Source organism: Chrysemys picta, chromosome 2 (assembly GCF_011386835.1).
Source record: "Chrysemys picta bellii isolate R12L10 chromosome 2, ASM1138683v2, whole genome shotgun sequence".
In the NCBI taxonomy this organism is placed as follows: domain Eukaryota; kingdom Metazoa; phylum Chordata; order Testudines; family Emydidae; genus Chrysemys; species Chrysemys picta.
In genome coordinates, this window is record NC_088792.1 from 58875633 (window position 1) to 58889987 (window position 14355).

The following is a 14355-nucleotide window of genomic DNA, read 5'->3' on the forward strand; positions in this document are numbered from 1 at the left end:
CACATTGAAAAATATTAATTTTGTACATGCATTTTCCTCTACTTTTGAATCTTAATTGAAGACTTCCGTTATCTCTGAATGTTTGTAACTCTTTACTATGTTCTAGTTTGTTTTTGTTTTCATTTTATGAAGTGAAGATGATGCTTGTGGATGGTGCTGCACAACATAATAATAATTTCAAGATTTACTTGTTTTGGAGAATATAATTAAAAAGAGTAGCTCTAACATTTTTTCAATGATGCCCTATAGAAAGGATTCTCTATTTTTTATACCTTGTGTCTCCAAATTGGGCTGACATTTTGAATAATTTGTGTCCCTTTCTTTGAAGTTTGTTTCTTTGGGATTTTAATAAATCTTATAAGTTTTCAGAAATCCTCCTTTATCTCTGAACATTAAAATTGCTAGGTTTAGGAAAAGGACAGTCACCTGTTGTCTTTTGCATATTCCCTGTTCCAATGGATCATTTAATTTTAGCTCTCCAGCTTTTGCAGCCCTCCCTCTCCCCACAAAAGAAGAGCCACTCCCAAACTCTAAAATGCTTCAGCTACCCTCTCTCTTACCTGCCCCCCAAAAGGTGACAAAAAAACTTGACATGATCCTAGCTGCTTTAACCTGTCTGCCACCCGTTCCCATCTGAACAACTCAACCTGCTGCCCAGGAAATTCAGTGATGAAGGGGTCAACTTGAATTTTTACACTCCCAGTGAATGCACTTACACACTTCCTCTAGACTCAGAACTGTAAATGCATCAAACAAGTTACGGTAAGCAAGCCTATTAGAATTCTTCATTAAATTTCAAATAAAGAATAGCAGACAAATGGTAACCTGATCACCAGATTACAGCATCCGTTGTGAAAGTTCCTGTGCTTAAAAATGATATAGTTGTGTACCAAGGAAGGTAAATGCCAAAGGAAGGGAAGATTGTCCCTATTGTGATAATATGGTGGTCAATGCCACGGATTGTTGTTTTTTCCTGATGTTTTCTTATAAAAATGGTGAGTAAGGCCCTGATCTTTGAATAGGCCAGTCAGCAGAAATTTAAACTATGAGTCACTGGAAACAGCTTGAAATGGCATCCTTCAACAAAGGAGCTGTGCTCCTCCACTGATGCCCATGTGTAAGGGTGGCTTCAAGAACCAAAGCCTCAGTCAATTAAAATCAGACCTTTTGTATTGTTATACATGGATATGCAAGCTCCATGCCTCCATGTACACATTGGACCATGGTGTTTTGCAGGTGTTGCTAATATTTGCCCTAGTGTGTCAAAAACATTGCCGTAAGGCGCATATACTGAATGTAGCCTGTATAGAGACCCTTTTGTGACCCTTGTGCTGTTATATTTTAAGATTAAGGCAAAAGAAGTTCTTAAGGGAAACAAATATACTTGTTTTTGCAACTTGCTGAGTGTTTGTTCCTCTAACATTTTGGCATAGTTCCTGAATCGCTGGAGCTTAGAGTAATATCTTTAGTTGTCTCATCAGCAGACAGCAGGATGTCAAAGCTTACTGTTTTCTTTATGCCCATCCTCCCCCTCCTTCAGCCAATATTTTGGCAAGTCCTCAGATGGGCGATCTGAACCCAATGTTTCTTGGGATGTTTAAAAATTCCCACTCCTAGTTCATCTGTGCACATGTTGCAAACACTGAAAATTAAGGCACTTTGTGTGCACTTGAAAAACGCCGTGTTCTAGTGTGATGTGGATGTGCATAACACATGAAACGTGATCAGAATAAACATTTTTGTGCCTACTTTGAGCTTTCTAAAATTAAAATGGTGGGGGGGAAAAGGAACCTCAACCATAATATGTCAAAGTTCTTATAGACTCTGACTTTGACTTTGAACTCCATTATTCTACTTTTGCACTGATTGGCTCCCTCTATGTTATCCTCATGAATTGGTAGGAAATAACCATAATGAAAATGTCCCAGGTCTGTACAACAGCCAGCACCATAACAGTCTACTTAATTAATGGTTATATGTACATTTTGTTCAGAATCATTTCTGAGGTTTTGGTTGATGAGGTTAGCTGTTACCAGGGATGCGGTTTCAGTACAGTGGTTGCCATTTAAAAGTCAATATCACTGTACCAACAGTTACCACACAGTAGTATCTGAGATAACACAATTGTTACCAATACTTTTTGACAGGAAATATCTGCATTGTCTCCAGGATCATGAGCATTTGTAGGAAAATATTGACTCTTTAACAATGACCACTGTAAATATTGTATACTGATTTACACAATCTCTGTTTCTGAATATCCACCATTTATTTTTTCCCCTCTGGTGAGGGTGGTAAATTGAACTTGCTGAAATGGAGCCATCAGTATGCAGTTAATATTAGAGCTGTGTGAATTCTTTGCAGCAAGAATTTGAATCCCTTCAAACTGAGTGTGGGTTTCAGGTTTGCTACATTTTGCCAATTGAGAGAGGGAAGTTTCCATTGTTAGAAAATCTATTCACTTTCTCCCCCTAACCAGATAGGGGTTCTCTGGGGATAGAGAGGTAGGATGCTTCTGGAAGGTACAAGTTATAATCAGACTTGAATCACCAGGCAAACATGCAGGGGTTGGTTTGTAGCCAATGCCTGCAAACCAAACCACAGGGTTCAGTTTGCAAACACTATTGCAAACTGAACCCCGCAGGGTTTCCACAGCTCTAGTTACTATTATTGCTCCTGGTGAGGCTTATTATCCTGTCACAGAAGATGTAAGAAAATCCATCTCTCCACTTTAAACATCATAAGCCTTTGTCACCTACAACACAATTAATGTTAAAAATAGAACCGTGCCTATGATAAGATTGTGACTTGCAGGCGATGAGCCATTGTCCAAGTAACAGGGACTTATCTGGAGGGCCAGTCAACCTACACAGAACTGTCAGTTTGCTGATTGCCATTTCTCTCGGAGTTTGATGAAATATTCATGTCTCTGCTCTGCTCTCTGGAAGCACTATTGATTTCTTGTATAAACGCTGCTATATTTAGTCTAGACAAATGGAATGTGGATTGCAGCTGAATAATTTGGATGAAAGGCTGGGTTCTTGACTGCTGCTTTCTCTTGGTCTTGGGCAATTATTTATAATCAAGAGTAGTTTTTGTAAGTTAAGGGTGATTTTTTACAATTTAGTGATTAGTCTCAGAACAAAAGCAAGCAGTTAGGCATAATCATTCTGTTGGGATAGCAGGTTAAGAAGTCAAATTATGCTTTGAGGTTTACAATCACTGTTTCAAGGAGTAAAACAAAATGTTTGATGTTACCAGTTTATTGACAGAAACAGAATATAATAAAAAGGGAAAGTTATGGTGTCTCATGTCTTCCTTTAAAAAAAAGAGAGTTTATTTTTTATTTCGCATGTGTCAGATGCCAAAGTATGCCCAACAGATTTTAGCATATGCTTAGAACTCAGCTGAATCTGTTGGCTGTGAGTTTTAGCTTTCACAGCCAGCATACTACTACTATTTGCTGGAATGTTTCTACTGTATTCTGTCCCTCTCTTCTTTGTTTTGAACTGAGGGAACAATAAAAGTAAATAAAACATGAGAGAAAATATGTATAGAAGTATGTGCAGCTCGTCATTTTGAGACACTGTATTTTAGCCACTCAATTTTTTTTCAATAGAAATAGTTGCAGTGAACTAGTGTGTTTGTTTATAATTCCCCTTTAATGAATTGAAACACTGCCCAGACTCTGCTCATTGAGAACTGCTCAGACCCTATACTGCCAACTACTAATGGAGATTCTCTTTTAGTACAAGTGGTAGGTGCTTCTGCCTTTTTGGAACAGATAGACCTGTGTTCTACCCCCCACAGTTGGTATGAAAACCCAAACAGCCCTGCTGTGTAGAATAGTGAAAATCATTAAGTTTGTATATATCCTTGGATTTAATTCAGGGAATGAAAAATCATGAGATTCTTCATTACCCGGTTCTATGTTGTGTTAGCAATTTATTCCATTACCGAGGATGAATTAAAACAGTCTTTTTAGCAAGATCTTTTCATTCCATGATGAGTAATGTATTGTACACCTCTACCCCGATATAACGTGACCCGATATAACACAAATTTGGATATAATGCGGTAAAGCAGTGCTCCGGAGGGGCAGGGGTGTGCGCTCCAGCGGATCAAAGCACGTTCGATATAACATGGTTTCACCTATAACGCGGTAAGATTTTTTGGCTCCCGAGGACAGCGTTATATTGGGGTAGGTGTATGTGCCACATTCTATCTACTATAAGTATGTGAGTGTTCATTATTTAAAACCACCACATTAAAACTTAAAAAATGTGTTTTCCCCATTATTGTCCCATATAATCCTCTGTCTTCCTCTGTTCTTAGCACATTTATGGTTCTCACTGCATAATGCAGAAGAATATCTGTACAGGTGTAAAATCATATTCAATCAGTCTGAATGTAAGCTTTCTCCCTTGAGAATAAGAACTGTCACAACTTCAGGACCTTCATCTTATGCCAAACACCACAAGTATACTAAATGTGTATTGTTACACAGTGTCTCACCAATTAAACTAAATAATGCTAAGTCAGCAAATTGGCAAGTTCTGACATGTTGTGCAATGTTTTGTAGGAGCTGGGTTCTCATTATTCCACAGGGGGACATTTCTTTAAAAAATGGGAGGAAAGTAATAGGATGGTGTGTGAATGTATTAGATTGCTAGTGGAAATGACTAGATTTTGCATATGGCTTACAATGACAGGCATTTTGCTAACTCGATAAATTGAAGGAATTTGGAGTGAAATGAAATTATTTCTCCCCGATATGCAGCATAAATTCATTTTTGTCTGCATTCATTTATATATTTTCCTGTTGTTGTTGTTGTTTTATAGTGGATGTAAAGTCAGAGGTTCCTGTGGGATTGGAGCCCATCACCCCACTGGACTTGCGAACAGATCTCAGGATGATGGTTCCCATTGTGGACCCAATTATGCGCGAAAAGCAGCTCCAGCAGGAGCTACTTCTGATCCAGCAGCAGCAGCAAATTCAGAAACAACTTCTGATTGCGGAGTTTCAGAAACAGCATGAAAACTTGACCCGACAGCACCAGGCCCAGCTCCAGGAGCACATCAAGGTAGCAAAATCTTTCATTTATCGTGGGGCTCCTCCAAAGTAAGCTGAATATTCTCAGCTGACTACTGGAAAGGGTGTGCTCCTCTCCTGGAAGTTTTTGTGGGATTTAAAGATGTAGTTTGAGTGATTATTGTTGTCCATGTGCGCGGTATAGAGAAGGGATAGAAACCCATACTGGGTTGGATGGTGATAACATTTGGCTATTAAAAGAAGATTTTCAAGCATACTTGGTAGAGGCTATTGCAGTGTTGTACTATACAGGCAGCAAACCAAGGCACTCTGAATTAGAATACTCTGTCACATTCAGATGAGACCTTCTCAGGCAATCAAAGTCCACATTTTTAACCAAATTTTCAGTCAGGCCTCAATATGGCTGCCTTTTTTGTAGGAGCGATTTTGAGCTGCCTAGTAAATGTGATGGTTTTTGTTGTTGTTGTTGTTGTTGTTTTTGCAGCTGCCTGAGTTTGTATCCACAAATCACATAGACAGGCCACCTGCCTTCTGCTATTTGCAAAAATGGGGGCAGGTGCAGCAAATTTGGCACTTTGCCCTCTCTAGGCTACCTCACAGAATATGAAAGAAACTGATTTATGGGATTAAACCTGTCATGGAAGAAACACTGAAGTAGATTTTTTTGACTGAGAGTTTATGGTCTTGGGTTTTTTTCTTTTTCTTTCTGAAATATCTTAGACTGTCGCTCTGCTAATGTGGTGAGCCTTTCTATGATGCGACTAACTGACAAATCCAATTGAGAATAGCATCTAGAGTCTGATGCTGCATTGGCAGAGAGTGAGAATAATGTGCAGGTTATACCCACGTTTGGCCAAAAAAAAAAAAAGCAAAACCAATGCAGCCAGCTACTTTGTGATATTAGAGCTGATTTTAATGGCAGCTGATAACACAGTATTCCACTTGAAAGAATAGAAAAGTGGGTTACGGAGTAATATGAGCACAGATGAAAGCTCTTATCTCAACTATTGAAGTGAGTTATTTTGGCCAACACTGACCTGGACAGCGGTGCAGACTGCATTTGCTCATGTCTTTTATTCTTTGCAAGTTACAACAGGAACTCCTCGCCATTAAACAACAGCAAGAACTCCTTGAAAAGGAGCAGAAACTGGAGCAGCAGAGGCAAGAGCAGGAGCTAGAGAGACATCGCAGGGAACAGCAACTTCCTCCCCTCAGAGGCAAAGAAAGAGGCCGAGAAAGTAAGAGCCACTGTACCAGGACTAAGGATAAAAAGATGATATATCCTTCCCCTCCCATCCCCTGCAATGGGTAATGGCCAGGAGCAAGGCTAATAAGTGTGGTCCCATTCAACGTTAAATATTCAGCCACAGGAGTAAGTGGTGTGCCTGCAAACTCAGCCACACAGTTAGTTTATGCAGCTGGGAGCGGGGGGCGGGGGAGTTGCACCATGGTTGTATATCTTCCTCTGATACCTACCTTGCCTTTGTAAAAATAAAGTATGTAGTTTGAAAGCACAAAGCTTCGTTTGAGATCTTCTCTCTCAGATAATTTTTTTATTACCTAATGCAGAGCACACTACCAAACAGCAGGCTGCTTGCTAGCAAAGAAATTCATTTGAACATTGTTTCAAGAGGGAAAACTTAATATAGCATTTAAGAGTATCTCAAGTGAGCACACCTGCTCTAGTTAGATCACTAGTTCTTTTCAGACGGGCATGTCAGTGTTGCTGACGCAGCTTCCTGAGATGTGCCCAAGAGTTCCGTTTCCAGCTCCAGTATGGCTTTAAGGCAAATGAAAGATAGAAAGAACATTGCTGGAATGTGATGCTCACTAGAGGGAGACAGATACAAATAATTCCCTCAGTAAGGTCAGTTTAAAACCAGATTGTTCCAGAGTATCAAAAATGTGAAGTGATTCAAAATGGAATTGTCACAAAGAGGTATTACTACTGGTGCAGCTGAAGAAGCATAAAGAGCAAACCAGAAGAGATCTGCATACCATGCCTGCAGGATTTACATTCCTCAGCCTTTTTATTTATCAGGAAAATAGTACCCATTTAGCAGGGGCATCTATAATATGTTTTAGGTTTTAAAAACTAAAGACTCAGTGGAACTCCTATCACGTTAGTGGAAACTGCACACAAGTGTTTGAAGGCAAAATTTGACTCTGAAATTGTGTTTTCGAAAGATTTCCTCTGTTCTATTCAGGTTCTTATTTTGCACCCATCACTGTGGTTTCAGAGTGGCTTCCAGTGGTGCATTGAGCAATGGGTAGTTCTTTCCTTTTTTCACCCCACAGGAAACATTGCATGTGGATTTTTTATAACTATATGACATATTATGTTTATATTAGCAAAGACCAGGTGGAAAAAGTGTGGCTTGCACTTGAAATGGAAGGTGGTGGGTGAGGTTTAAGGTAGTTCCCATATCCTGTGGCAGTTTGTTCTGCTGTCCCAAGTGGCCCCCAAGAAGCTCTGTCTCCAGCAATGAGCTTCACTGTTGCTGTGGAAAGTTCCATTGTTTTCAAGAGCAAAATTGTCAACCACAGACCTTATCTTAGAGCATTAGGTGATCTTTTAGGATCGCAAGTCCAGGTCAGTAAGTGCCTTGAAAATAAAGACTTAACTCTGGGGCTTCATGCAGCATTCTGTTAAGAGGCAGTGCAGTAGGCAGATGACAGGTTTGAGGTGCTATTGGCATTGCTTTCGTTCAGTGAAGATATTATTTGTGGGTAACTCAAACTCAAAGGGACTCAGATAATATTTTGTTTTATTTCTGTCAGCATTTCTTTTTCCTAATGATTTGGGGATATTTAAGAGTTGATTCTGCACCTGGAAAGGATTCACAGGAGAAAGGGACTGATTCAAAGCCCGCTGAAGTCAACTTAAATGCTACCATTAACTTCAATGGGCTTTTGGATCAGGCCCTGAAAGAGAGGTGTCCTGCAGAGTGAACATTTAATTTAGACTCTCTCCCATTTTGACTGTGATTTCCACCAGGCTTCCTTCTATTTTCCATCACTTTCCACAAGCTGTTGGCTCTTTTTTGTTTTTCCCCCCGGTGCTCTAGAGAATGGGAAGAGCTTTCAATCTTTATGTATTTTAGGGGCAGTGGCAAGCACAGAAGTGAAGCAGAAACTTCAAGAGTTCCTGTTGAGTAAATCAGCAACAAAAGACTCTCCAACTAATGGGAAGAATCATTCCACGAGCCGCCACCCCAAGCTCTGGTACACGTATGTTCTGTGTTAAGCTGTTTGCATGCCTCACCGATATATTTGCTAAGGGTGGGATTCCTTCCCAATAGGAATGTTGAGAACCTGTCTCCAGGCCAAAGTAAAAATTAAGAACATTAATACAGAAACAAAATAAAAACACTTCTTACTGAACATAGTAGTATTGAGAGCCTGTACTCAAAGTGATGTAGTTAGAGCTTTTCAAAACAAAGTGGTTTCAGTTCACAGGAGTTTGTATTTTTTTTTCCTATTTCAGGTCCCAAGTGCCTCACTTCGAGTTTCACATTCAAACTATCCCCTATCAAACTCAAAGCAGAGCTCAGCCAAAACTGTCACATTTGGAGACAGAATATGTGAATGCATCCGTTTTCCACCCACACCCATAATTTTCCCAGGTTCACTCAAAAGCTGACTCAGGCTGGCTAAAAAGCTTGTGAACTTGGGCCAAGCGTAGTGTTTATAATGATGCTAGGCAATTTTTGTCTGGCGTTAGACCTGGTTATGAAAGTTTGCTGTGACCTTGTGGTTCACCTGCTCATGGAGAACATGCATAACAGATTGATAGACTCCGGGTGAGCCATCCCATTTCCAGAAAGGGAAACTGATATAATTTGAGGATCTAGGAGAGGTGGAGATTTCTTTTCAACTTTTCTGAAGTTTTAACCTCTGCTGCTATATCATTTATATAAAATCTCAAGAGATCTTGCAAATCTGACCTGTTTTTCCATTGGGAATTGGTTTGTGCTTGAGTCACTCAGATTAAGACTCAGAAAATGAAACAGCCTCCTTTTAGCCTCAGGTATAATTCAAAGCCATGATATTGTAGATGAAGTTAACAGATATTGTAGAATGCTGCTCTCCGGTCCAATGTGTGGGATTTTAGAAATAACTCTCTAGCATATTGAGAAGTGGTAAGGGATCTCTTAGCTTTTTTCACCATTCTTTTTGAGGTTGTTGGCCCTAGGTATCCAAGAATGCACACTGATCCCAGAGAGAGACCATGAGGATGAGGTTCTCGGGTTACTGAGGTAGTGATGCTTCTAAGCATTGCAATGGCTAAGGATTTACACTCATTCTTCCGGTCCATTTTTTTCACTATTTCAGTCCAGTCTTTTCTGCCATCTTTATCATAGCAGCTGCATCAATATAAAACAGCCCTGCAAACAGGATAGTGGACATGTTTCCAAAGACTTCAACACCATTCCTGAGTCTGCCTGGATAGAGAGAAATATATGCAGCATGCTAGTGTCACCTCCTTCCCAAGAGAGGTTTAGAGACCTGAGGAGCAAACCCAAGATTCCTACCTAGATAGTCTGTTGTGCAATCTACCAAGACACCTAGATGTCCTTGATTAAGCATTTTGATCTGGTGTTTGTTCTTTTTAAACAGTCATTAAAGGTTTCCCTCTGGGGTTTTCACTGTATTGTACAGTTTGAGAATCCTGGTAACATGTTTTAATATGTAATTACATTGTTTCCAATGGTAGTACTGTACTTAATAGTTTGTGCTATATAATGTGCACTATTCTACTAATTGTAAAATTTCTGGCCCAGCAGCCAAGAGAGAAATCTGAGGTTAGGGTCTTCAGATAAGCAGGCACTAGGAAAGCTAGTTTTTCACATTAGCAATTCCCTTTGACAAAGGCATGTAATATTCAGGGTTGTTGTAGCCGTGTTGGTCCCAGGATATTAGAGACACAAGGTGGGTGAGGTAATATTTTTTTATTGGACTAACTTCTGTTGGTGAGAGAGACAAGCTTTCAAGCTCCACACAGCTTACACAGAGCTCTTCTTTGGGTCACCTGAAGAGCTTTCTGTAAGCTCAAAAGCTTGTCTCTCTCACTAACAGAAGTTGGTCCAATAAAGGATATTACCTCACCCACCTTGTCTCTCTGAAGGCATGTAATGTCATTGATGGGCCCTGCTATTTCAGAGAGAGTTGCCGCAACAGGCCTGTAAAAGATGACAGGAGTAAAATGCGTAGATATGAGGTTCCAAGAAGGGCCCCACAAGAAAAAAGCTCTGTAAATTAAGTTGTCCTTGAGCCAGATGATGCAATTCCCTTGGGCATTTATGGCTGGAAAGAGCTGCCCACAATTTTTCTTGCATTGCCCAGGTGTCAGAAAGAGCTCTCCAATGTAGGACTTCACTGCTGACACTAACTTTACATGCTGCAAAGTATTGCAGTTATGAAGTTTCATTTGCTGCCCAAACTAAAGGCAAGGTTTTGCTTTCTCCTTTACAACTCCTGGCAAACTTATCTATATTTTTCCAGGGGAGTAACACCTCCTCTTCAAAATATTGGGTATTTGCCCTACAAAAAATGACAACTCCATAGTAAAGGCCACTTTTAATTTATATTTTTATTTAATAAACAGGAATCAAATGGCTTTGCTTCAGCTGGTACAACTTAAAAAAACCCAACAACCTAAAATGTTCAATTCCCCGATCTGGTACAGATCCTGTTGGTGGGCCAACATGACTCTTATCCTTTGTGACTTTTATGATAAGTGCAAAAATGGCATTCTTGGGAATCCTGAGCAGTTCCATAACTTACTGTAAAAGTGAAATTGGTTACATGAGCCTGTGGTTTGTGCACACTTGGAGGAGTAAGCACATAAACACAGCTCAGACATGTGGACAACATGTGTAGACGGTTACTGCTGGTCACCTCACTTACTACTAAGTCATGACCTCTCTGTGTCTGCTTCAGGGCTGCCCACCATACCTCACTGGATCAAAGCTCTCCACCCCTGAGTGGGGCCTCTCCGTCATACAAATACACTTTACCAGGAGCACAGGATGCCAAGGATGATTTTCCACTTCGAAAAACTGGTGAGTCAGAGAAGTTTGTTCTAATCCCCTACCCCACAATTCTGCTTCACTTGGTTGTTAATCGGGCTGTTGCTTAGCAAGGTATATATCATAACCTGCAAAGCCTATTCAGCCGCATGATTCATTGGAAAGGTTCAAAGGTGCTAACTGTATAATTTTCCAATTTAGATTGACCCTGTGGTGTCAAGAACCAGTATTTCCCAATGCTAGCAGCTAGTACAGACTCCAGTCCTGATATATGTACTTGTTAATATTTCACAATATCAGGGGAACTTGTGCAGTATTATTAATAAATCTAATATTAATTCTGGGTTTAATTTGACAATCATGGCTCTCTCTCTCTTTCTCACAGACGGTATATACTGCATTTACATTAAGGTCTTCAGAGTTCTTTTTCTTTTGGGAGGAGGTAGACAATTATTATATCAGACCATTTTCTTTGGCTGGTTGCCAAGGTTAAATATATCTGTTTTAAAATCCTTCAATGTGAAATGTGAAATGTTTTAGAAGAAAGTGTTCACTTAGAAAACAAGCTTTAGCTGAACCTCTTTTCCTGACAATAGGTGAACTGTAGGCTTGACTTTGTCTACTACAGCATAGAGTGTGTTAAGGGGCTGGTGGTGGAGACTTGGTGCCCCTTGCCCCAGGTTTTTGGTGTGGTGACTGGCATCCAAGAATGCAGGGAGACACTAAGGGGGTGAGGAAGAAGAGAGAAGAAAACATTAGATCCCTTATTGCATGCGGCTGCTGTTGAGTGATATAGTTACATTCTGAGAGAGAGTCTACCCCCCTGCTGTGCTAACTGCCTTTGAATGTGCTTCAATCACTGGGAGATTGAAAACTAACTGCAGAACTGGTACTGACAGAGAGAGAAGTGGCATTTGAAACCAGTAAGCATCCAGAAAGAAAATCCAATCTACATCTAATTCTTCAGGACAGACACTCAGCTCATGTTATATCCCCTAATGTTTTCACAAGAATAGTTTAGTGCTTGTTTTTGTAAAGAATGAAAAACAAACTGCTAATTTATTCTGGCTGAATTATTCAGTCTGCTTTTAGTACACCATGGTGGCAATATAAGGATCCTATAAAAAGCTTGCTCAGGCTATTCTGTCATAATAAGCCCTTCTGCAGTTTTTTGCTTAACGGCCTTGTACAAGATGTATTTTCTGTGCCAACATGCTAGATGTTTACATTTGTTTGGAAAACAAAACAATACAGTCTGCACCTTCTAAAATGCTGTGAATTTTTCTGCATTTTCACAATGCAGGTTTTAATTTTTCTTCAATTTTTACATATTTTAAATAGTTTGATTGATATTTATGATGTGTCAGACTGTTGATCTGTAAAACAAAACATTTTCAAACACTGTAACAGTAAAGTTCTTGTGCAGCTGTTAATACTTTTATATCTCTGTGGGGGTTTCAAAATATTCCTTAATTCAATTCCCATTGTCTGTATAAGAGGACTATAATATAATTAAATGCAGATGTTTTCCATACATTATTCCAAATATTTGGCCATGCAGTGCATCAGTTACAAATAGAACTCATGAGTATATGACTCTTTAAAAAAACACACACAACATAAATAGACAAATAATGATATGATATATTCAATAGCGCAGCAGTTTTTTTGTCACTTCAGTGTTATTTGATACTTTTACTTAAATATTCTACTATGTAAACGGAGATGATATGTTCAGTATGTCATTTCTTAGCAAAGAACTGCATTTGATAGCTCTATATATCTGTTAATATAGCAACTCTTATAAATATCTTGTTTGCCTATTAAATCACTCCCAGTAGCAGAAGAGTCTTAATTTAAGCCTTTCAGCAACAGCTCCACAAAGGTTCCAATGATTGTTCCCCAGGTTCAGAGTAAAATCAACAGGAACTGGAACAACGCAAGTCAAATGACCCCAAACTGATCCGGGTGGCTATAGGGCCATCCCTTAGGCAGAGGGGACATTGTGGAGCCTGTGTCATCCTCATGGGACCATATCAGACAAAGATGTCCCAGGAACATTCATATATATAGACAGGCTCTCTGCCTGCAGAAATCTGACCTTTGCCACCAGGGTGAACCTTTTTTTCCCTTTTCCTGGGGCTATGAATGCTTATTGCCACTGGCTTCTACCAAAATTCTGTGATTCTGAACCTGCATGCAATCAGCAATTGCTATGAAAATGAACCTTTACATTCTGTTGAAGGTAAGAAAGGGATAGCTAAAACCCAAGTTAAGGGTTAGTTTGTAATAATAGTTCTGATTTGTTTCCCAAGTTCTTACTGATGCTCTTAACATAAAGTCAAGAGGTGTCTTTCTTTTCTCTTCATTTACATGGTGCCCTCAAAGGATACTTTTGATTATATTTAGTTAGTTTAGATTCAGCATAAAGGAATGAGAAGCAAAGCTGAATAATGCTATCCCAACAGCAAAACTGTGAACAAGAAACACAGTATTAGGAAAGAAACGTACGTAAGTCCAGGGCCGGCACAACCCATTAGGGCGCTACAATTTGGGGGGCGGCGACCGCGGCGGTATTTTGGCGGCAGGACCTTCCGCCGCCTCTGTGGGGGCGGCATTTTGGGGCGGGACCTTCCGCTGCCTAGGGTGGCAGAAAAGCTAGCGGCGTTCCTGCGTAAGTCATGAGGTTTTCCTTTTTATTTCAGCAGACTGTTTCCCCAACCTCCCCTTCCCCATCCCACCATTGTCATCATGGGGAAATGGTGTCTTGCTACTAAATCTGTTCAATTGTATTCAAAGGTCAGACTGTAAAAGGGAGAACTACTCTACTCAAATTCTGCCTACAAGACACAAAAATCCAGAATAACTGGACATTGTAGCTAATTAGTTAGTAGTCTTGATATTTACATGCTTATCATTAGATTCCAGAGTAATCACACCACTGCAGTGACTGTGAGCCCATGTATTGTTCCTTCCCCAGAAGGTGTAGAGGGACCTGTGTGTAATAAACTTGGTGCAGTTCTAGTGCACAGGGGTTTGACACTAGTTTTGGGGCTTTAGGCCAAGGATTGCAGCTCCTTGCACAGCGGCATTCACATTTGTTGTTTGCAGTGTTGTGGTAGCCATGTTGGTCGCAGGATATGAGAGAGGCAAGGTGGGTGAGGTGATATGTTTTATTTGACCAACTTCTGTTGATGGAAAGGACAAGCTTTTGAGCTTCACGGGGCTCTTCCTCAGGTCTGGAGGGGGAACCATAATGTCCAGGTCAAA

At 40.0% G+C, this 14355-nt stretch overlaps 1 protein-coding gene and 1 long non-coding RNA gene across 20 annotated transcripts in view; one reads left to right on the top strand and one right to left on the bottom strand.

The window, feature by feature from the left end:
* The window catches only part of HDAC9 (histone deacetylase 9), a 650822-nt gene that overhangs the window by 361627 nt on the left and 274840 nt on the right, over positions 1 to 14355 (top strand). For 8 of the 19 annotated variants that reach the window (XR_010598283.1, XM_065583246.1, XM_065583245.1 and 5 more), the window contains 4 exons: positions 4843 to 5084; positions 6141 to 6291; positions 8158 to 8284; positions 10997 to 11118. The exons of 1 other annotated variant lie outside the window; for it this stretch is intronic. Coding sequence is in view for 17 of the 18 variants with exons in the window: in XM_065583246.1 (XP_065439318.1) it covers positions 4843 to 5084; positions 6141 to 6291; positions 8158 to 8284; positions 10997 to 11118 (642 nt within the window). In the remaining variant the exon portion in view is untranslated. Of the gene's footprint in view, positions 1 to 333; positions 763 to 4842; positions 5085 to 6140; positions 6292 to 8157; positions 8285 to 10996; positions 11119 to 14355 lie in introns of those variants that run through there. 10 more of the 19 variants (XM_065583252.1, XM_065583250.1, XM_065583251.1 and 7 more) reach the window with 4 other exon arrangements.
* The window catches only part of LOC122174306 (uncharacterized), a 139867-nt gene that overhangs the window by 26110 nt on the left and 99402 nt on the right, over positions 1 to 14355 (bottom strand). The gene's annotated exons all lie outside the window — the stretch shown is intronic.